Source organism: Haliotis rubra, unplaced genomic scaffold, assembly GCF_003918875.1.
Source record: "Haliotis rubra isolate DU_JTF1 unplaced genomic scaffold, ASM391887v1 Scf180, whole genome shotgun sequence".
In the NCBI taxonomy this organism is placed as follows: Eukaryota; Metazoa; Mollusca; class Gastropoda; order Lepetellida; family Haliotidae; genus Haliotis; species Haliotis rubra.
Genome location: NW_025765781.1, coordinates 790,244 through 806,831, shown reverse-complemented (window position 1 = coordinate 806,831; position 16,588 = coordinate 790,244). Strand labels below are relative to the sequence as shown.

Here is a 16,588-nt window from a genome sequence, read left to right as displayed (position 1 = left end):
GTAGTTCTCTATTTCTAAAAGCATTTAAAACATTGAGGTAATACATTTAATTTGAAGTTTTCTCATTTTTATCCCCCTGGCATATAATGCGGGGGGATATAGTTGACGCCTCGTCCGTCCGTAATCATTTTGTTTCCAGAGCATAACTTTAAAAACGTTCACTTTTTTTCAACAAAAATTGGTATATATATCAAACAGAATCTAAGGTGGTGCCTTTTGCTATTTACAGATTTTTGTCATTTATATTTTTCTCGGTTTCCATGGAAACGTTTTGGACTTAGTCTTAAAGGGTGGGTGGGCTTCGTTTCTGCTTAAAGGGTGGGTGGGCTTCGTTTCTGGAGCATATCTCAAAAACCGTTCAATATTTTTCAACAAAACGTGGTAGATACATGAGACAGATCTTGAAGTGGTGCCTTTTGCTATTTACAGATTTTTGTCATTTTTATTTTTCCCGGTTTCCATGGAAAAATATGGACTTAGTCTCAAAAGGGAGGGGTAGGTTTTGTTTCCAGAGCACAACGAGAAAACTTCTTAAAATATTTCAGCAAAACTTGGCAGATATGTGAGGCAGATCTTGAAGTGGTGCCTTTTGCTATTTGCAGATTTATGTCATTTATGTTTTTCAAGATTTCCATGATTTCCATGGAAACGATTTGCACTTAGTCTAAAATCAAACTGTCAGATGATTTGTTCTATCAAACGTGTGTGTGTGTGTGTGTGGGGGGATATGTCTTCTTCTGATGACTCTTGTTTTCAAGGACTTTTGACTATCATCAGTAAAATTCTTAAAGTGAAAAATGTTTGTCCATGTGAATACTGCTCACTGCCTTGCAGGGTATAAAGCACGACAGGTAATTTGTCACCTGCAGCTTTGTGCTCATTTAATTCGTCTGATTAATATTTTTGCAAAATCTGCTGAGTCTACTCCAGTTTGACTGGGAGGAAAGTGTTTCAAACATCTTATATTTCTTTTATGAAAATGAATCTGAAGGCAATACTTGCTCATGTGAGTCCTTCTCAAAAATATATTATTTCTGTTTCATATATACATACAGTATACAGCAAAGTGAGCAAATAATGGTGCTTATAAAGAATGGCATATTGAGTATAAAACGGGGCTTAGAAAGAACAGCATATTGAATATATAATGGTGCTTATATAGAACAGCATATTGAGTATGTAATGGTGCTTATATAGAACAGCATATTGAGTATGTAATGGTGCTTATATAGAACAGCATATTGAGTATGTAATGGTGCTTATATAGAACAGCATATTGAGTATGTAATGGTGCTTATATAGAACAGCATATTGAGTATGTAATGGTGCTTATATAGAACAGCATATTGAGTATGTAATGGTGCTTATATAGAACAGCATATTGAGTATGTAATATATAGAACAGCATATTGAGTATGTAATGGTGCTTATATAGAACAGCATATTGAGTATGTAATAGGTGCTTATATAGAACAACAGCATATTGAGTATGTAATGGTGCTTATATAGAACAGCATATTGAGTATGTAATGGTGCTTATATAGAACAGCATATTGAGTATGTAATGGTGCTTATATAGACAGCATATTGAGTATGTAATGGTGCTTATATAGAACAGCATATTGAGTATGTAATGGTGCTTATATAGAACAGCATATTGAGTATATAATGGTGCTTATATAATGTATATAATGGTGCTTATATAGAACAGCATATTGAGTATGTAATGGTGCTTATATAGAACAGCATATTGAGTATGTAATGGTGCTTATATAGAACAGCATAGTAGTATGTAATAATGGAACAGCATATTGAGTATGTAATGGTGCTTATATAGAACAGCTGAGTATGTAATGGTAGAACAGCATATTGAGTATGTAATGGTGCTTATAAAGAACAGCATATTGTGCTTATATAGGGAACAGTATAATGGTGCTTATATAGAACAGCATATTGGGTATATAATGGTGCATATTGAGTATGTAATGGTGTATATAGAACAGCATATTGAGTATGTAATGGTGCTTATATAGAACAGCATATTGAGTATGTAATGGTGCTTATATAGAACAGCATATTGAGTGCTTATAATGGTGCTAATGGTGCTTATATAGAACAGCATATTGAATATGTAATGGTGCTTATATAGAACAGCATATTGAGTATATAATGGTGCTTATATAGAACAGCATATTGAATATGTAATGGTGCTTATAAAGAACAGCATATTGAGTATATAATGGTGCTTATATAGAACAGCATATTGAGTATGTAATGGTGCTTATATAGAACAGCATATTGAGTATGTAATGCATATTGAGGTATATAATGGTGCTTATATAGAACAGCATATTGAGTATGTAATGGTGCTTCTATAGAACAGCATATTGAGTATATAATGGTGCTTATAAAGAATAGTATATGGAGTATATAATGGTCTCTATCAAAACGACATATATAGTATATAATGTTGGTTATAATAAACAAGCATATTGAGTCTTTATAAAGATCAACATCTTGAGTATTTAATTGTGATTGTACAGTATGATTGTGTTATTATGGCAGCATGTCCACATATAGGAGATGTCACATATAGGAGATATAGATATATAGTCATGTCTAGCATATAGGCATCTTTAGTTGTAAGCCTGTACAGTTGCAATGGTTTGCTTAATAATTAACAGTGTTTAACCCATCTTTGATATTTATTCTCTACTCTATACAAGTCCCATTTTATCATTTATTGATTAACTCTGGACGTCCATTTTAATAAATATTGAACAACACTATTCAATATTGTCTTCAAAATATTTCTTAACTTTGTGCAAGATCCTCTTCAAGAATTTTGAGAAGAAACCTATAGTTATTGATTTTACCTTTCAGAAATGGACTCTTATGAAGTACTTTGATTAGCTTGAAGAATGCCCTCCAGTTGTTTTGTTGAATGTTGTAGAAAAAGAAACCAAATTTCTGTCAATAAAAGTCTTATATACACATGATCATGACCAAGAAAGCTACAGCATTGACAACTGACCATGTCTAGAACTAAATGGGGGTAGTGAGGTGGCCTAGTGGTTAATGTGTTCGCTTGTCATGCCGAAGACCTGGGTTTGATTCCCCACATGGGTACAATGTGTGAAGCCCATTTCTGGTGTCCCCTGCCATGATGATGATGGAATACTACTAAAAGTGGTGTAAAACTAAACTTCACTCACTCACTCACTTCATCTGGGTATTGTACTAGAACTGTACATGACTTCCTGAACAGTGTTCCTTTCTGTCTGAGATGTCTTATTTTTGTCTCTGACAACTTTTGAGATTTTTCAGTGGTCCAGCTGGTAATATAAAGCATCTAAATATATTTTATGTGGCATTTACATAATGCCCTGATTGCAAATGCAACAGGAAACTGCTGCCATTAACTGCAAAGATGGCTTCAGATTCTTGATTTCTCTGCATTCTCAAGAGTCTCTTCTTAATGTAAATTTAGCTGAATTATAAACACTGTTTTCTGACACATGTCACCAAACTCAGGTTTAAGACTGCCTTGAGATGGCATTTACATAACAGTGTTCTCAGGGTTTTACTTAGCTCTTCTATACTGGGAGTCATGGGGACTCATGGGGGCATAATTTGTGGGGAGTCCATTTCCAATATTGGAAGTCCATCAATTTGCATGAATTCAATTATCATGGACACTTCCCATTTAATAATGATTATGTTATAATATGTGTTACTTTCAATGTCATTAGAATTATGATTGTAAACAGAATGTTTATATTTGGGACATCCAATATGCAGAAATTACGCATCCCATATAAGCCTGGTTCTTCATTCCTTGTTTTACAGAGCAAGTGGCATGGTTAATAGAGGTGTGACGATACAGAAAATTCACGATAAGATACGTATCGCGATATCTTGGAACGATACGATTCGATTCGATGCATATCACGATATGCTTTCTTTAGTTATTTTTATTTTAAAAAATATATGTTAAAAGCAAGAAATTTTGACATAACTGTCAATATCTAATGAAAATTAACAATTTTAAGGTCAACGATGCATATCACGATACGAAAAAACATATCGATATATTTATCGTCAGATAAAGTATCACGATTATCGATACTACGATATATCGTCACAGCTCTAAGGTTAATAACATAATGGCATGCTGGAATACATATCAAAGGTGCATTAAACACACTCACTCACTCACTCCTATGACAAGCATAGGACCTAGAGACCATGTGACTCACTCTTGCAACAAGAAGAGATTCCAGGGAGTATGAGACATTCTTCTGACAAGTATTGGTTCCATGGACTCTGTCACCCTCCTATGTCACAAGCATAGGTTCAAGGGAACATTTGACTCTTTCACGACAAGCATTGGTTTGAGATTCACCAACTACAAACATAGGTAAGGTTCCAGAGAACCTTTGACCCTCTTACGACAAGCATTGGTTCATGTTCTCCAACAACAAACATAGGTTCCAGAGAACAAATGAAACTCCTATGACACACATAGGTTCCAGAAAACATGAGACCCTTATGACAAGCATAAGGTCCAGATACCATGTGACCCTCTTATGACAATCATAAGTTCTCAGAGACCATAAGATGCTCCTACGACATGCATAGGTTCTAGAGACCACGAGATGCTCAAATGACAATCTTAAGCCCCAGAGACCACAAGACGCTACCCATGACAAGCATAGGTTCCAGAGACCACGAGATGCTCCCAGAGGCAGCTCCAATGACAATCTTAAGTTCCAGAGACCACAAGATGCTCCCATGAAAGCATTGTTTCCAGAGACCACAAGATGCTCCCATGATAAGCATAGGTTCCAGAGACCACAAGATGCACCCATGATAAGCATAGGTTCCAAAGACCACGAGATGCTCCCATGATAAGCATAGGTTCCAGAGACCACGAGATGCCCCCATGATAAGCATAGGTTTCAGAGACCACAAGATGCCCCCATGATAAGCATAGGTTCCAGAGACCACGAGATGCCCCCATGATAAGCATAGGTTTCCGAGACCATGAGATGCTCCCATGATAAGCATAGGTACCAAAGACCACGAGATGCTCCCATGAAAGCATCGTTTCCAGAGACCACAAGATGCTCCCATGATAAGCATAGGTTCCAAAGACCACAGAGATGCTCCCATGATAAGCATAGGTTCCAGAGACCACAAGATGCTCCCATGATAAGCATAGGTTTAGAGACCATGAGATGCTCCCATGATAAGCATAGGTTCCAGAGACCACAAGATGCCCCCATGATAAGCATAGGTTTCAGAGACCATGAAGATGCTCCCATGATAAGCATAGGTTCCAGAGACCACAAGATGCTCCCATGATAAGCATAGGTTCCAAAGACCACAAGATGCTCCCATGATAAGCATAGGTTCCAGAGACCACAAGATGCCCCATGATAAGCATAGGTTCCAGAGACCATGATAGAGATGCCCCCATGATAAGCATAGGTTTCCGAGGCCATGAGATGAGATGCATAGGTTTCCCATGATAAGCATAGGTTCCTCGAGACCACAAGATGCCCCCATGATAAGCATAGGTTCCAGAGACCATGAGATGCTCCCATGATAAGCATAGGTTCCAGAGACCACAAGATGCTCCCATGATAAGCATAGGTTCCAGAGACCACAAGATGCCCCCATGATAAGCATAGGTGTCCGAGACCACAAGATCCCCCCATGATAAGCATAGTTTCCAAGACCACAAGATGCTCCCATGATAAGCATAGGTTTCAGAGACCACCACATGCCCCCATGATAAGCATAGGTTCCAGAGACCATGACATGCTCCCATGATAAACATAGGTTCCAAGACCAGTCATTCTTACAACAAGCATGGTTCTAGGGGTGGAAATAACTTTAAAATTGCTAGGGTACTCCGGTATAATGGCACATGTAAAATCACTTGCCCTGATAATTTTTCCACTATACCGTCCGTTTTCTTGTTGATTATTAAAATAAACAACATAATTAACGTTTGAAAGTCAACTGGACACCGGTACAGTGTGATATACAAATTTGCTTGCCCAACAGAAAAACACACTGGACTCGGACGTCGGGCAATGGGTTATTTCCACCCCTGGGTTCCATAGACCATGTGACCTTCCTATCCGCACAGGTTCAAGAAAACCTGTTACTCATTCACTCGACAAGCATATGTTCCATGGACCTACATTCTCATCCAGAATCTCCACAGGTGGTGAATAAGCCTCCATCTCAGGATCAGCAGATCCAGATGCCATGGCTAATGACATCATCAGTGACCTGCTCCTCATCCTTGCTGCTGGTAGATGTCTCGTATAGATTGTTCCATGGTTCTCTAATGTAACACTGAGCTTTTGCAAACAACACCAGCCCAAGTCTGTCATGTAATCTTTACCTGACAGCAGTCTAACCTGATATAGGTGATACTGATCATGTTGGACAGTAATTTAAACACAGGACAGCAGTCTCGTTACAACGGCAAATGATTAATGAGATCGGGGAAAACCAACTCCCCAGAATTATTAAGTAACATCAAGTCATTCGCTCACTCATCATCTGTACACTGAATCTTCATGTAGAAACTGTTGTTTTTTTATGATTACTTTTTAGGAACACCTGTATATGGATGTAAGGGAAGGATGCCATAGAACAATAGCCAATTTCTTGCCATCTGGAACTATAATATAATATAGAAAACGCTTGACATGAATCATGATGCTGGTTACTGCATTTTCTGGTCCAGACTTGATTATTTACAGACCGCTGTCATATAGTTGGAGTGAGTGAGTTTAGTTTTACGACCCTTTTAGCAATATTCCAGCAAAATCACGGCGGGGGACACCAGAAAATGGGCTTCACACATTGTAACCATGTGGGGAATCGAACCTAGGTCTTCGGAGTGACGAGTGAATGCTTTAACCATTAGGCTACAGGGTTAGAACTAAACCTAAAAGTGCCACTAGCCCTTTGGGCTAGTAACCTTCAACTATCACTAGCCCACAAACAAAACAAGTAGTCCATTGATAACTGCCATGACACTGAGTTTTCAGAGACGCTGAGGTCATAGATGAAGCCTGTGTTTATCAAGGAAAATATCAGCTTGTAAAACATTATTGCTACTACATATCTTACACCATTTGAAAGATCTAATCCTACTGTTTATAAATATAAAAGTTATTTTTTATCACATTATTCAAATAATGTAAGTTAATTGATTATGAAAATGCAAGCTTACAAATATATAATGTCAAGAAACACATGCGGCGATGTTTTTTCCATTTGTAATATGACATAATATCCCCTAAATGTTTTCTTTTATATTTCCATTTTACGTAATCAGAACATTATTATAAAAAGATTTCTCAAATAACATGTATGGTAGCCTATTTCCCGATATCAGTGGCTTTCCGCTCAGTAACTTGACACAACAGCGGGAAATACCTCCGTTTTCGAAGCTTCGAATGAATAACATGCAAGGCGTTTCCTTTGATGGTTGGTATCGTTTGAAAGCTCTGAATATCAACAACTGTACCTTTGCCAAGAGAATTATCACGGTTGTTAGAAGCAATTTAAATGGATACAGATGGTTTCTAATGACGCTTTTTTTTGCCACAGTCTACTATAAAGATGGTGATTGGTCAAAATCATGCACATGACCTCAGGCAGCCAATCATATTACAGCAATGGATATCATATTATATCCATATTACAGCAATGGATATCGTCGTTGTCGTAAACGAAAACTTTGAGATTTAGCCAAAGTTTTGGGTTAAACTTGTTATTCTGAACATGTTACGTAAAAATCACCTCCTAAACGTACATTGTGGAACTTAATTGACGTATCATGCTAGGTTATGACCTGTGACAAAAATGCTTCATGCATATATTTTAGCATTAAACATCGTGTCTGAGTGTGAAGTTCGAGGTGACGAAAGCGGAGATGTCACTTGAAATACACTGCACAATCGCACAAAAAAGATGGAAATAGTAACTTATAACGTACGTTTGACAACTTTTATGAATACTGTTGTTGATTTTATTCTTTATTTTTCTTCGATTTGTTTAATTATTTCCTCGAAACATCGTTACTTTGCTCTTTGACAACTTTGATTTGGACCCGCTCATATTATGAGAGGCATTTGCATCAGATAGTTATATCTAAAGTTGTCAGTTTTACACGTTCTTTCCAACCTAGCAGTATAGCGAGGGACCACTAACATGTTTTGAATAAAGTGACATGATGTACGTAGATGTTATCTTGGAGTTCTGCAATGTTGGATTCACTAAGTCTGGTGGTGAGAGTTGAAAATTGATGATCTCATTTGCAGTATTTGATGAATTATCATTGAAGAAAACTAGTAGTCTGCCGGACTAGTGCAAGTTTGTTTCCATTCGCCCGACTAAATTTTTACTCGCCTCGGGCTTGCGGGCGAGCGTAAAGATCGTACCCTGAGGCTACCCCATCGCCCCCAATGTTCATATGTACAAAATAGAAATGTTACATATGTTACATTTAGGATTATGCTTTCCCAGTAAAGTACAGGTAGGCATGGCGGTGTTGAGTCTCGCACAGCTCCCAGTGCTGAAGCTATAAATATATATTGCCTTTTAGGAAGTGGTCAGATGTTTTATTTAGGATTACACTTTCTCAGTCCCATTGGCAATGGGAGCCGTGACTATTTACACTTGTCCAACTTTCATATGTTTGGAAGCTACAGAGGCTGAGTGGGTTAAATCACTGACTTAGTGGGCTGATGAATGCCTGACTCTGAGATTGAAAGACTTTCTGAAAGGCATTCTGTTTCCATTAGAAATGTTTTCCGAAAATTACTAAAATCTTCCATAGTTTAGTCTTACTTATTCATCTTGTTTGTTAATAGTTGTATAATGTTGAAATTAATTAAATCTAATTCACATTCATATGAACGTAATTTAATGCTTGCAAAATGTTTTCTGGCTTCTTAGATTATTAATTTATATTTTACTATCCCTTCAGCTGCCCTTGCTTGTCATAAGAGGCAGCAACTTATTATTGAACGCTTAGGCTCTTTTACTTGGTGGGGCGGTGGGGTAGCCTAGTGGTTAAAGCGTTGGCTGATCACGGCGAAGACCCAGGTTCGAATCCCCACATGGGTACAATGTGTGAAGCCCATTTCTGGTGTCCCCTGGCGTGATGTTGCTGGAATATTGCTAAAAGCAGCGTAAAACCAAACTCAGTCAGTCAGTCAATCTTTTACTTGGTTGCTGTGTGTCATCGTATCCCAGTTGCATAGATTGGTGTCAAATACTGGATAGTATTGTTCAAACTTGACAATTTACAGAACGCCATCATATAGCTGGAATGTTGCTGAGTTTTGTGATAAAGCAAAAACAAAACATTTTTCATCCTGAAGAATGGTCAAAACAGAAACTGATAAAGTTATCAGCTAATATTTTCAGGTTTCGGAGTCTTAACTTGATGATTGTAACAAAATACACCAATGAAGATATGGGTTATAATTGGTCTATAGCAACTCATGCTTGTCGTAAGAGGCAACTCACGGGATCGGGTGGTCAGCTCACTGACTTGGTTGTCACGTCATCGTACCAAAATTGGATTGGAGTGATCACTGGATTGTCCGGTCCAGACTGGATTATTTACAGACCGTCGCCATATAGCTGGAATATTGCAGAGTGCGGCGTTAAACAACATACACAGAGACTTACAAAATACTAATTACGATTTGGGACAGATATCTGAATTAACTTACTGAGAGATTCATTATGTGCTTCCTGATGTAATGGGTACTTTGCACACAGTCAAGCATTAAGCAGATGAAATTCTTTCACAGGTCACCTCACTCACTCACTCACTCACTCACTCACACTCACTCACTCACCCATGTGAGCTAATCTAAAACATGACATGTACACTGAGAACATACACGATGATTCGCAACTTTTTCTGATAAACATTCCAACTTTCACATCACATCAAAAACTTTGTAAGTTTTTAATCTTCTTTGCATATCTAATGTCTGCAGTCCCTTGTGTAGTTAATCCAGGTGACAAGATTATCACTGATAATAGACATGTATTGCAAGACAAAAACACCTCAAACTTTGCAGACTTCTGTAGAGGATCTTGGGAATACATTCCTGCTGCTTCTGATGAATGTTTTATATCACAGCATATTTAATTAGATTAAACTGAAGATGCCCCTGATAATATGAATTATTCATCAATTCAGGCCTTCTATTAAAGTGTGCGTGCTGTGGAAACCTATTATCTGATACAGTTTTACAAATATACACAAGAAAGGTGGTAATTTACCTCTGTTTAAACAAAGAGTTGTTTGGACAATAGCATATTATGGAAATTACTATATGTACTTTTTGAAACAACACTAGACTGGTGTTGTAGTGGTCTGAAAAACCAACAACTTTGCTTTATGATTATTGTGGGTCGATACAAAAGAATGGGGGATGGGGATGGGGTTGTGTGGTCTTGTGCATAGAGCTCAGTCACAAATCAGTTGAAGTTAAGCAATGTTGGTCACAGACAGTCCTTGGATGGGTGACTGTGTTTTGCATCTTGACTCCTGAGGCTTTCCAGGACTTCAGTCCTGCCCCACAGCAAAGCACACGTGACACATGTGGTCTCGCCCTAGACAAGTGTGTTAGTTCATTAACTGCCTCTGTTCACCCAGCAGTGAATGGGTACCCAGTGGGATAGCACCTGTCAGGCAGCTTGGGTTATCCAGGGTAGTAATGTGTTAGCGCCTTTAGCATGCACACATGCGTGAATACATGCACTTTATAAGTGAGTATGGGTGGCTGAGGTCAAACAATGTTTAACTTATGGTTTAGAGATATTTTGTGGAGAAATATTTTCCGGTCGATTTGAAGATCAGATTCTAAACATTTAATTGGCATAATGTGTTGTTTAAACTCTGTTAATCTGTATTTACATGTATATGATGATTGAAATGATATTCTACAGAGAACAGTATTGAAACCACAGCATAAAGCGAATTCTGTGTTATATCTTCACTCTTTTAACCTGCCCAATGTGATTGTGTTTTCTTTCTACACAATTTGATATAAATATTTTTCACAAACCAACCCATTGAGATTCTAGTTTGGATGGTTCCCTAGCAGCCTGACCTGATCGTAACAAGTGGTGTTTGTTTGTTTATTTGTATGTTTGTTCATTGTTTAACACTGTACACAATATTCCAGCGATATAACAGCAGTTGTAGATACATACTTACATGACTATGCTGTATGGGCTTGTTTGTTTGTTTGTTTGCTTGTTTGTTTGTTATTTAATGCAGCACTCAGCCATTTCCAGCTAAATGATGGCAATCTGTTTATAATCAAACCTGCACCAGACAATCCAGTGATTGACATCATGAGCATTGATCTATGCAGTTGGGGAACAATGAGATGCGTAAACATGGTGATGTCAGCAAGCCTGACCACCCGATCCCGTTAATTGCCACTTACGACAAGCATGGTTTACTGGAAACCAGTTCAAACACAGTCCTTCATGGGTTGGTCATGAGAGGGATCCAGTGGTCAAATGCCACGATTTTATTGATAGTGTGTCAACTGAACAGTGTCAATTGTTTCTCATAAAGTCAATCACTAGACTGTCTGATCGAGAATTTGGTCCTCAACTAATATCCAGGGATGAGAATTTTCTGCAGATTTGATGCGCTGGGGTCATTCTTGTGAATTGTCTAATCCCGAGACCTCCAAAACCCGGCTCATTTTTCCTTTTTCACTCATACACATTATCATCCCTGAATATCACTGCTGATGCTATTTAATCTGATTAAATTGAAACCCACGAACATACAGGTTGTATTGGTTTGTAATTAGTCCTTTACGTAAGACACTCGCTTCGCCTTAATTGGGTGGTCAGACTTGTCATCGTATCCCAATTAGGTATATCGATGCTCATGCTGTTGATCACTGGGCTCTCTCGTCCAGACTCAATTATTTACATGATGCAATCATATCGCTGAAATATTTGTGAGGTACTGAACAACAAATAAACAAGCTAATAAACTTCACAAAGGAACGGAGCTAATTACTCAAGTCTCTGAATAATTTCCGAATATTTCAACATGAATTGTTACTATGTCAACTGTTTGTATTTGCAGGTATGCCATTGTTTACAAGAAAGGGTACCAGGATTTTGAAGATGTCCAAAGTGCCGTTACGACCAAGGTGAAAGGTGTGGCCTTCACGAACCTCACAGACAACCCAGGTATTGGGACGCGGGTGTGGGATGTTGCAGATTACATAGTGCCCCCTCAGGTACGTATTTAAACCTTAGAAGAAGAATTTATTCAATATGTCGGCCGCAGGCCTTACTACAGTCTGATCAGTGTTTCTGCTGGCATTTTTACAGCTGGACATTGTGACCAGCCAGTGTTTCAAATGCCGGTCATTTGTTAATTTTACCGATCAAGTGATCACGTTTTTCATTTTGCGCGAGATATGCACCCTAACAACCAGTTAGAATGTAGAGGGTATCGCAATGCTGCAATGTTGCTATTTTTAGTCAGGGGTTTTCAAAAACTGCTATGTTTTATTTGAGGTGAGGTGAGGTGAAATTGGGTTTAACGTCGTGCTTGAGAATATTACGCTCATATGACGACGTGCATGCGTGTGTATGTGTATGTGTATGTGCGGCTGCTTGTACTAGCCCAGACTGAAGCTGGTTTTATAGTGCTAGCCCACTGAGATACCATGAAGCATGAATACCCCACTCAGACACATTATACTGACTCCGAGTCGACCAGTCCTTGTACCCATTAATGCCGAGCGCCAGGCAGGGACCAACAAGTACCATATTTTAACGTCTTTTGGTATGATGCGGTCGGGGATCAAACCCACGACCTTCCGCTCTCCGGGCGGACACTCTAACCACTACACCACGGAGGTGGTCTGTTTTATTTGACAACATCTCAATGTCATTGTGAAAATGTAATCTTTTTCGAGGAGGAATAAAATTGACAGAGGTAATTACAAAATTGGTTTTAAAATTTGCTGGACATGATGACCGACAGTATATATACCAGATAACGGAAACACTGAGGATTGTATAAAATATACACATACATGGTACTTCATTACACAACATATATAACACATATATTCACAACTTGTACGTATAGAATATGTACAGATAAACTTACAATAATGAGCAGCATAAAATGGAAGCTTCTTTGTTAACATTTGCTTACACAGGCCTACCAAAGAAAACTTTCCCACTGTGCAGAAAAACGCAGAAAAGCCCACATTAATCGTGGAAATAGCAACATAAACACATTACCTCGCTACTGAAACACTAAAAACTGCAACCGAAAACTATGAAACTGCAACATTTTCATAGTTTTCATAGTTATCAGCGAACTTTGACCTCTACTGCGCATGCGCATTACGATCCGGGCTTCTTTCCAATTTCCGAGCAACCGTGAATCGCCTCGCGTAAAAAAAGTATTAAATATGTCGAAATAATTGCTGTCAATTGTTTCATACAGAATGGAAAGTAAACTAAACAAGTGTGCACACAAGTATCATGATGATATATGCCAAATTACACAACAGAAATACTTAAAAGGAATGTAACTTTTGTCCAAGCTGGAAAATGTCAACATGCGGTCGAGAATTCCTCTTCCATGTGCGCATGCACAAAATCGAAGTTGCGGGCTCCTCGTTTTATGATGCAGTGTTAGCGATTTAAAGTTGCCGTTTTCACTGTTTCAGTAGCGAGGTATGATGTTTATGTTGCTATTTCCACGATTAATGTGGGCTTTTCTGCGATTTTTCTGCACAGTGGGAAAGTTTTCTTTGGTAGGCCTGTTACAGAGTTATAGATTTAGAATTGGCATTTTGAAGATTTATAAGACCATTGATATTTATGAAATAATGATAAATATACATAAAGACAGCCATTAAACATTTCCATACAAATCAAATATAATGAAGATGAATCTTTAAGTGGCATCTCTGTGTTTTTCTGATCGCTGTTAAATATGTGTGTTATATTAAGAGCAGACTGATGATAAAATGTGATTTTATGGGTAATTCAGACCTTTAGACTTACAAACTTATGAAATGTTTATGAGGAAATGTTTTTATAAAAATTCTGTTAGGAAAGATGAGATTGTGTTTCATTTTTTGTACACAGTTGGTTTATAGAAAAAATAGATGCAATCAATCTAAAAGGTTGAGATAACTATACTAAATACTTATGTTTGCTCTTGTATTGACAAATTTCTACCTGTAAATTGAGACTTATTACACCTGAATTCATTTTAATTTAATTGCCTATTCAAGTAAAAGAAATGACGTTTGCGATTCTTAAATGTCAAGGAAATTGGAAGAAAATACTTTACACTTAACAGATACATTTTTTCCCAATTTAAATGTTAAAATTATATTTAGAAATATTGCTGGGAAATGAAACATGAGCAGCAGAGAATAATGTTTCAACAAATTCTGATTATTATTAATATTTGAAGTGAAGTGAGATGGAGTTAAATGTCGTACTTAAGAATATTTCACTCATATGATGACGTGCAATTGCGTGTGTATGTGTGGCTGCTTGTACTAGCCCAGACTTAAGCTGGTTTTATAGTGCTAGCTCACTGAGATACCATGCGCAGTGAAGCATGAATACCCCACTCAGACACATTATACTGACTCGGAGCCGACCAGTCCTTGTTATCCCCACAGCTAGCGTTAAGCGTATAAGGCGGGGATATAGTATAAGGCTCCGTCCGTCCGCCTGTCCATACGTACGAATTGGAATATCTTAAGAACCGTTAACTAGATTCTTTCATATTTGGTACCTAGGTTCATCACAGTATAAGAAAGGTCCCAGTCAGGTTTGGTGACCTTGACTTTCATTTCAAGGTCACAAGGAGACTTTAACGTTTTACTCTTGTCAGTGAGATACCTCAAGAACCGTTCACTAGATTTCTTCATATTCAACACCAAGGTTTTTCTAGGGAAGGCTCAGGGCCCAGTCGATTTTGGTGACCTTCATGTAATTTTTATGGTCATGGCAACACTTTGAAGATTTCAGCATATTAACCTGCATGTTATGCTTGTCAGCGAGATACCTCAGGAACCATTCCCTGGATTTTCTTCATATTTGGCGCCAAGCTTCATCCAGGGAAGGCACAGGGCCAAGTCGATTTTGGTGACCTTCACTTAATGTTCAAGGTCACAGCGACACTTTGAAGATTTCTGTATATTAACCTGCATGTTAAGATGGTCAGCGAGATATCTCAAGAACCATTCTCTGGACTTTCTTCATATTTGACACCAAGCTTCATCTAGGAAAAGTGCAAGGCCCAGTCGATTTTGGTGACCTTCACTTAATTTTCAAGGTCACAGCGACACTTTGAAGATTTCTGTATATTAACCTGCATGTTAAGATGGTCAGCGAGATATCTCAAGAACCATTCTCTGGACTTTTTTATATTTGACACCAAGCTTCATCTAGGGAAAGTGCAAGGCCCAGTCTATTTTGGTGACCTTCACATAATTTTCAAGGTCACTGCGACACTTTGAAGATTTCACCATGTTAAATTGCATGTTAACGAAGATAGTCAGCAAGATATCGCAAAAAACATTCACTGGATTATATTTTTATATTTGACACCAAGCTTCATCTAGGGAAAGTGCAGAGGCCCAGTCGATTTTGGTGACCTTCACTTAATTTTCAAGGTCACTGCGACACTTTGAAGTTTTCAGAATGGTAACCTGAATTCACTGGATTTTCTTCATAGACTTTCAAGACTTCCCTTGAATGTTTTTCAATAAGCAATTTCTTTAGTACCATTTTTGCATATTTCATACACTATGACATTCATGTCAAGGTCAAAGTCAGTCTTGATAATATTTGTGTGTTTGAACAACTAAAGAGCAAGATATCAAAAGAGGTTGACTGGTCATGTTTTTGTTGACATTTAACTTCATCTTAAACTTTCATTACTTTTTAAGTTTAACTTGATAATTTGCAGTGGTGGATTATGTCACCTTAGTGACAATGCTTGTTTACCCATTAATGCCAAGCACCATGCAGGGAATAACAAGTACCATATTTTAACGTCTTTTGGTATGACACGGCCAAGGAACGAACCCACAGCCTCTGTTCTCTCTGTGGACGCTCTAACCACTACACCACAGAGGCGGTCAGCATTAGAAGTAGTATTATATCAAAGAGTTTTAAGTTTTTATAAAAAAGTTATGTGCCTGTGGGAATTAAACAGATATAGTGAGCTATGAGTGAGTTTAGTGTTATGCCGTTTTTAGCAATATTCCAGCAATATCACGGTGGGGGACACCAGAAATAGGATTCACACATTATACCCATGTGGGGAATCGAACCCGGGTCTTTGGCGTGACGAGCGAACACTATAACTACCGAGCTACCACAGCAACCCTTAACAGAAATGGGGCGGTGGGGTAGCCTAGTGGTTAAAGCGTTCGCTCGTCACGCTGAAGGACCAGGTTCGATTCCCCACATGGGTACAACTTGTGAAGCCCATTTCTGG

At 38.1% G+C, this 16,588-nt stretch overlaps 1 protein-coding gene across 5 annotated transcripts in view; it reads left to right on the top strand.

The window, feature by feature from the left end:
- Positions 1 to 16,588, top strand: part of LOC124273425 (P2X purinoceptor 4-like) — a 141,885-nt gene that overhangs the window by 46,863 nt on the left and 78,434 nt on the right. For all 5 annotated transcript variants that reach the window (XM_046708692.1, XM_046708690.1, XM_046708691.1 and 2 more), the window contains exon 2: positions 12,176 to 12,332. In XM_046708692.1, the coding sequence (XP_046564648.1) occupies positions 12,176 to 12,332 (157 nt within the window). The remainder of the gene's footprint in view (positions 1 to 12,175; positions 12,333 to 16,588) is intronic.